This window comes from Apaloderma vittatum, unplaced genomic scaffold, assembly GCF_000703405.1.
Source record: "Apaloderma vittatum isolate BGI_N311 unplaced genomic scaffold, ASM70340v1 scaffold20910, whole genome shotgun sequence".
NCBI lineage: Eukaryota > Metazoa > Chordata > Aves > Trogoniformes > Trogonidae > Apaloderma > Apaloderma vittatum.
Genome location: NW_009695367.1, coordinates 38,008 through 45,535, shown reverse-complemented (window position 1 = coordinate 45,535; position 7,528 = coordinate 38,008). Strand labels below are relative to the sequence as shown.

General features: G+C 46.7%; 1 protein-coding gene across 1 annotated transcript in view; it reads left to right on the top strand.

Moving 5' to 3' along the window:
* Window positions 1–7,528, top strand: part of ZC3H7B (zinc finger CCCH-type containing 7B) — a 37,943-nt gene that overhangs the window by 8,240 nt on the left and 22,175 nt on the right. Inside the window, exons 6-9 of the mRNA XM_009871169.1 lie at window positions 3–62; window positions 1,434–1,476; window positions 6,089–6,348; window positions 7,289–7,528. The exon at window positions 7,289–7,528 is cut by the window's right edge and continues 121 nt beyond it. Of these exons, the coding sequence (XP_009869471.1) occupies window positions 3–62; window positions 1,434–1,476; window positions 6,089–6,348; window positions 7,289–7,528 (603 nt within the window). The remainder of the gene's footprint in view (window positions 1–2; window positions 63–1,433; window positions 1,477–6,088; window positions 6,349–7,288) is intronic.

Here is a 7,528-nt window from a genome sequence, read left to right as displayed (position 1 = left end):
AGCAGGAATTGGAAACATTCTCGCTAATCAGTAATGGCACATCAGGCAATCTGTCAAACCAGGTAGGGTTTGCATCCTGTGGTTTCTGCAGTTCATGGATTGCGCTACTAGAATGTTTTGCAGTTTTATTTATGTGCTACTTTGTAACTGTCTTTTAGGATTTAAAGGTATTAGGGGTTTTTGCTTTTAAGAAAATGAACTTCTTTGAAAATATTTCCAGTGACAAAATTTTCGATGTCAGTAATTAGATCATTGAAGATGGTTATTTTTCCTGGTTATTGTGAATGTTTGCTTTCTCTTGCATTTTAAGTAATTTTAGTTTTCAAGTTTTTACACAGTTTTACTAAGTAAAAGTCAGGAAGTGCAGCTGCTGAAGAAACATGGAATTAAATCATGTGATGTACTGAGGAAGGTACATGCACATTTTATATATTGGGCAGGATGCTGTATGAATACTAAGCTAAAATATAAGAAATTGCTGATTTCCTTGTTTCACCACTGGGCAAAAAAGCACCTCAAACACTTGCTCTTTTTACAGGCTGCTTGGTACTTCACACTGCTCCTTAAAGCAAACTAACTGTAGGACAGTAAAAATTATATTTTTTACAAAAAAAATGGGATATTAAGAAATTAGTTTGCTTCCCACCACTCCTTGACTTGCCTTTACATCTTTCTAAGAAAGCCAGTCAGCTTTTTTTAATAGTTGCACCTAGTTTTACGTTTAAAAATCTTTCCTTTTGCAAGAGATAAAAATAATGAAAAAAAATAGAAGTTGCAAAAACTATTGCAGTAGATGCAGTGTCTCAGGAGTAATGCTTTACCTGTGCCTTTTTAAACTTAAGAGAAAGGCACACATACTTCCTTCTGTTTATGTTTCTGTAAAATATGGGCTCATTTTATTCCTTGCCTGGAGCTTGAAGTCAGCAGTGCCTTGAAGTCAGCAGTTGTCTTGGCGGAAACCGTTTCCTGTTCTGAGTTTGCTATAAAAGTTTGTGGTTGTTAGGTTGCAAAATATGTGAACTAAGAAAAGGAACGTTGTGTAAGATCAGGGTAATCAGATCTCACACTGCGTGGGGCTGACTGATTGATACGTCCTGGGACTTGGGACACAGCGTTCTCATCCACACATGAAAAACCTTGTTCTATGTACAGATTTGCTCCCATGGTTGAATATTGTGCAGGTCTGGTATTCCTTTGCAGCAACAGGATTTGTCCACTGACAGAGATAAAAGTGAATATGCTTTTTGTGTTAACGGCCTCTTAAAGTTCATTGGGTTTACTGCTCTTGCACTGAAGGATGCCATAAACGAAAAAACAAAAGGCCAGATGCATTTAGGAATAGCAAAATGTCTCATTTGTGAATTGTGAATGTCTTCTAAAAGGTGGATTTCTGCTGATATTTTTCTCTTCTCTTTCCTATATCCCCTTTACAGACCACTTCGAATGGATTGGGTTCGATAGATGACATCGAAACAGGTAAAGGAACCTCTCTTCTCTGATTTTTGTGGGTTCGGTAAGGTATCTGACCAGGCTGGCAGGCCTGAGAGGTTCATCATCTTCATTTGTTTCTCTTCTTCATGCCCCTGGCTTTGGTAACTAGGAGGGGGAAAAAGTGTTGGGAAGCAGGAGGGATTTTCCTGCAGAAAAGCTTTTTGTCCAGGCCCAGTGACAGACATGTCTGGGAATTAAAAGGGTCTATGGGGGTACACAGCTGTCCCCAGTTCTGCTTTCTTAAAGCTAGGCTTAGCAAAGCTTCTGAAACTTTGTTCCCAGCCATAACAGTCCCAATAAAGTGAAGTTAAGGTTGTAGGTGGATGTTTGTACTCTGAGCCTGTGTGGTCCTCCAAGATATTGAGGAGGATGAAACGAAAGCAAAGGGAGTTGGGAGGGACCCAGGGAGAGCTGTGTCCAGGATTAGGCACCCAGGAGGAGCAGGAGGGGGGATACAGGGTTGCTTTTCTCATGCTGGGAAACGAGTGACCTTAACTCTGCCCCTGTAGAAAGCCTTGCTGCATGCTTTGGCCTTGCTACGTGCTTTGCCTTTTGTTTTGTGCTGAAACATTGAAGTTGTGCCTCTGAGCACATCAGTCTGCTCCTTTGAAAGGTAGTTCTGTTTGTGAACATAAATGTGTAGACTTACCACTGCAAGTAGTGATTTTTCTGTTTATAGAAAGAAACTAATTTCATTTTTCGGGTGCTTTGGAAAATGCGTTAGTTCTCTGTTGAATGCCAGTTTAGTAGCTAAATGCTGCATGCAATCACAAGACTCAATTGTGTGAGTTATGGAGAGTTTTTCACATTGCCTTGCTGTGCTAAAGTGAACTGGAGTCCTACTGCCGAGTAAAGAGTGACTGCATCCCATAAGCTCTTCATCTAGTCAAGATTTGGCGTAAGAGCAGCATGCCACCTTTGCTGCAGTTCAGGCAGAGAGAACCTATACTGCTAGGAAATCTCAAAAGCGCCGAAATTACGTGTTATCCTGTTGTCCTGAGAGTCATGTGCCACTAGAAGGGGTGTGGGTGCCGAGTATCAGGAGAGCTTCAGATTCAGAGCTTTTTTAGCAAGAGGTTTGTTGTTGTTTTGATTTGGTTTGGAAGGTGCAAACTCCTGAAGCTCTTTCCCCCGTGCTTTGCTTGAAGTCACCCATTTCACTCAGCCTCGCCTTGCGCAGATCGTGGCTCGCATCTGGCTCCGTACAGCCTTTGGCCAGCTAATGCATTAGGGAATCTCTGCTGTTTTGGGGAGCAGAGCTAGAAACAGGGCATTTAACAGCGCTGTGCTTGCCCCGCTGCTACAGGTGGGTGTACGGCCAGAGAAGCTTCCAGCTGGGGGGCGTGGTATGAAGGACTTAGTGCAGGGGAGTCGATGGACAAGACCCTTATTGAGTTTAATAATATTAAAACAAGAATGTAATTATAATATGTCACGCTTAGTGTCGTGGTAGTGGCAGAGATCAGAGGGAGACAGGTGTATACCTGTGATCTGCTCATCAAAGACGGCTGCTTTATTTTTTTAAGGTGAAGCAAGCACTAGGTGAGTGCAGGAGGTGCATGAGCTTTCTGGAAGGAGAGTACGTGAGATGTGGGTGTGGTGGCTGGTGAGTGAGGTCAGTGGAGGGGGTTTCTTAAGAAAAGCAGGAACGAGAAAGGAGGAGTGGTGGGAAAGATTGGAAAGAGGAGGATGCGAGGAAGTGGCTGAAGGAGTGACACAGTTTGGTGGTCAGGGAGAAGGGAGCAGAAATCTCCCCTCTGCCCCTTGCAAGGAGTGGAACCTGTTGGTCCCTGCTTACCCTTCGCATGCACTGTATGTGCTATTCTTTGCCTTTCGGTTGTGCTTTCCACTTTTCAGGGTTTGGGGCCTCTTGGGGTGTGTGAGGGCCTCTGTCTTCTGCTTCCCAGTCTGAGTGGAAACTGGAGAGCCTCCTTCATTCCTCAGAGAAGGTCTGAACTTCATGATCCTTTGGGGCCCTGTCATTGTGAGCCCTTTTGCTCTACCCTGCATGTGTCCCTGGCCTTTCTTCTTGTCCTTAACTTCTTGTTGGCCTCTGGAGGGATCTTGACAGCTTTCCAGATTTAGACATCTGAAAAATGGGAAGGCACAAGCTGTCCCTTTGTACCGAGGGGAATCTGGCTGAGCTACCACCGATGAGGCGAGCACTGAGGGAAGCTAGATGGACTGGCTCCTGAGTGCAGCTGGGAGGCCTGCATCAAATGGAGATGAGCTTAGGGAAGCCATCGCAAAGGGGGCATGGGGCTGGAATTGAGCCTGATCTGAGGGACAGCTCGGCCTGCAAAACCAAGAGCATTTGTTGTAGCCTTCCTTTGGGCCACTGAAAGCAGGGAGTGTATCCAGACACGGAACTGAAAACATATGTTGGATCCTGTAAGGTACAACATGTGTTTTCCTTCAATTGCACGTGTGAGGTTATGCAGAGGGACCTGTGACTGTTTCTGTCCGTCTCCCCCCACTTTTGTTGTGACCCTGCCCCCAGTGCCATGCACAGCGACCCTCGTCTGGGCTCCATCCCCATGGAGCACTCGCAACAAACACCAGAGGACAGTTTGCAGGGGGTGGTGCTGTGCTCCTGGTGGGCTTAGAGATAACGGGGAGCCTGCATGTGTGTGTTGTCTCTGCTGTTGTTTTTTTCAGGACTTGGGGGTTTGCAGGAGTTGCTGAGCTTTCTAAGAGGGGCACTAACACAGTCCTCAGACAATGAAAGTGTGGTGTAGAGGATAGCAACACGGCTCATTCGCCTAGTCCACGTTTCAGAGGGATGGCTGTGTTCTCACAGGGGCTGTGTCAGCAGACCTTATTTAGAAGGCACGCAGCATGTCTCGCCGTATCAAGATTTGTGTCTTGGAAGCTTGTCTAGTTTCTTTACCATTCTTACCAGTCTTTTTAATAAAAGCTGTTGACTCTCCTTCTAAACTTTGCCTTGCTTATAGCCTTAGACCATAGTAGCTACAGTGCAGCCACTGCTGTGTGGATGGAAAAGGTAGCATCTTTGTCTTATTTCTTTTCTTTTATTCCAGGACATCTTCACAGGGGCAGAATTAAGGTAGTTTGGGTGCTTGGTTTGAGAACTGCAAATGTAACGCTGCATTTTCTGAATTTCTAACATTTGAACTTTTCCCTTTTTTTAACCTTTAATTTTTTTGAGAATAAAATTCTTCTGTGAAGAATATATGCTTGTAACCTTAACTTCACTTAACAGAGGTTTATATTGCATGATGGGAACATCTTACCATTTTGGTAACGTACTGGAGAGACAAGGAAACCTCAAGGAGAATCACTGCCCCTCTTTTGCCCTGACCCTGGCTTGCATAAGGTCCCAAGGGGTGTTAGCTGCTGAGGTGTTTGAGGGGGAGTGTGGGCAGCAACCTCCCACTTGTGGACATCAGGAAGCACTCACAAGCACAGAATTTACTTGGGTAAAGACAGCTGAATGAGTCTGATGGGGATTTTTGGGGGCATATTGTTAGCACAACCTGATCTGTGGGTCTTCCCAGCAGGACCTTGTGGTTTTTTATCTTCTGCCAGTTAGGATGCCTGAAGTTTTAGAGAGGCTCTGCAAGTAAGCAAGCTTTCAGCTGGGGTATTGAAGCTCCAAGGAGTAGAAGAGGCAGGGATCTCTGCAAACGCGTTAGTGAGGAGCATTACAGAAAACACCAGGTGGTGGGTTATAGAGAAATCGAATTATGTGCCCCTGGCCTGTAGTCCCAGCCACAGTTAATTCAGTAACTGCTTAGCCACAGGTTTTGTGTTGTTCTTGTGCTTTGTCAAATCCTGACAGTGAGTCTGGGCACTGGCCCTTAGAGCCTATTTCAGCTGTCGGTGAGCTACTGGAGACTGGGAACAAAAATGAAAGGGCAAGAACTCTTCAGACCAAAGCCCCTCCTCTCAGAAAATTGACATACTTCATAGAATCATAGAACCATAGAATGGCCTGGGCTGGAAGGGACCTTAGAGATCATCTAGTCCAACCTCCCTGCCATGGGCAGGGATGCCTCTCAACTAGATCAGGCTACTCAAGGCTCCATCCAACCTGGCCTTGAACACCTCCAGGGAGGGGGCAGCCACAACATCTCTGGGCAATTTATTCCAAAGTCTTACCACCCTTGTACTGAAGGATTTCTTCCTAAGATCTAATCTAAATGTGTTCTCCTTCAATTTAAACCGATTTCCCCTTGTCCTATCAGTGGACACTCTTGTAAAAAGTCCCTCCCCAGCCTTCCTGTAGGTTCCCTTCAGGTATTGGAAGGCAGCTATTAGGTCCCCCTGAAGTCTTCTCTTTTCAAGACTGAACAATCCCAGCTCCCACAGCCTATCCTTGCAGCAGAGGTGCTCCAGCCCCTGGATCATCTTTGTGGCCCTCCTCTGAACATGCTCCAACAGATCTATGTCCCTCTTATGGTGGAGACACCAGAACTGGTTGCAGTATTCAAGGTGGGGTCTCACAAGAGCAGAGTACAAGTTGACTTTTGTGATTTGATGGAGTTACACAGTGTTGGTTTTGCCAGGCTGTGCTCTGCTTACCCCCTGCAAGAGGCTCTCCTGGGTGACTGGCTCTGTTTCTCCCTCATCACAGACTGCTCTACGGACCTGCAGTGCCTCCCAGCTCCTGTGGCCACCTCCATCCCTGCGAGTGAGGGGCTGGCCTCTTTGCCCTCTGATTCAGATGTGAAGGGCATGCCTACCTCGCTCCCTACTGCCAGCTTGCTTCCGTCTCCAGAATGCGTGTCCTTGCCAGTTTCTGAGAGCGTGGAGGACTTCACAGATGGGGACATCATTGGGGAAGAACTGGACTCCCTCCTGGACTCCCTCGCCGAAGGGTCACCATACCCTCTAGTAAGAGTGGGCTCTGTGTGGGTCCTCTGCTTCTCAATCCAAATAGGTCCTTGGAGCATGTTGATATGTGTGCTGCCTCTTTCTCTCTCCCTTTTTTCTTCTAGCTCTTCCTCTGGCAAAACTCCTTCCTTCCTTCCTTCCTTTATTTCTGCAACCAGCTTGTCAGTGTCTAAAGAGCCTGCCTTTAACCCTGCTTTGCTGTGTGCAGTTTTATTGAGCTCCCCCTCAAAAGGTACCCAAGATAGCCTTCCCTTGCCATCACCTTTCGTCTGGCCGCTGATATTGATGGAGTTGAAGCAGGCCTGAGGGTAGAGATGAGTGTGCTGAAGCAGGCATGACGGATGTACTTTATACATATGTATTTTATACATATATTTTATAGAGTGCACGCTCAATTCTCCTTGTATTTTGTTCGGGCTGCATTCAGCCTAAGCTCTTTGAACAGGTCTGGGAGCTGTAGAGACAATCTGTATTCATGCTTACATTCGATTTTAGTTGCCAGTTTTGCTGACATTATGTGAGCCAACTTGGATCTGGAAGCAATATAATTGTATTCATCCAGGATGCCTCTTGAACCAAAAAGCTCTGATGAGAGGTGCCACGAATAATGGTTGTTACTGTGACCTTGGTGCTGTGCGCCCTCAGCTGCACCATTTCTTGACTCAAGTGGTTTAAGTGCCAGTGCAGGGCTGTACCTTGCAGACTAATGAGCTCAGGTAGCCCAACAGCTCCTCAGGGACCTTAGTCCAAATTGTGCATGGTATGGATAGATGGAGAGGTCTGTGGGAAGTCTGCAGGCAGAGGGAGCTGCCAGGTATCCTCTTGCTTCAGATAATACAGTGCACACTTGAGGGGTAGCCTGTTGCTCTCTCTGTTGGCTCATTCTCTGCTCCTTGTGGCTAATGTGCTGTTTATCCTTCCCCTTCCCAATTCCCCAAAGTCTCTGGTCCAGGGAACCATTCCTACGAACCTGCCAACGGAGATGCCCCAGCTGATTCCCGTGTTTCCAGGAGGAACTCCACTGCTGCCCCCGGTTGTGACAGCCAGCATCCCCGTGTCCACCCCGCTGCCACCTGCCTCCTTTGGCCTGGTGATGGATCCCACCAAGCAGCTCTCCTCCTCCTCAACTCTGGAGGCTTTTGAGGGCCCGCCAGGAGGGAGTGGCGGGTGCCCCTCCGCT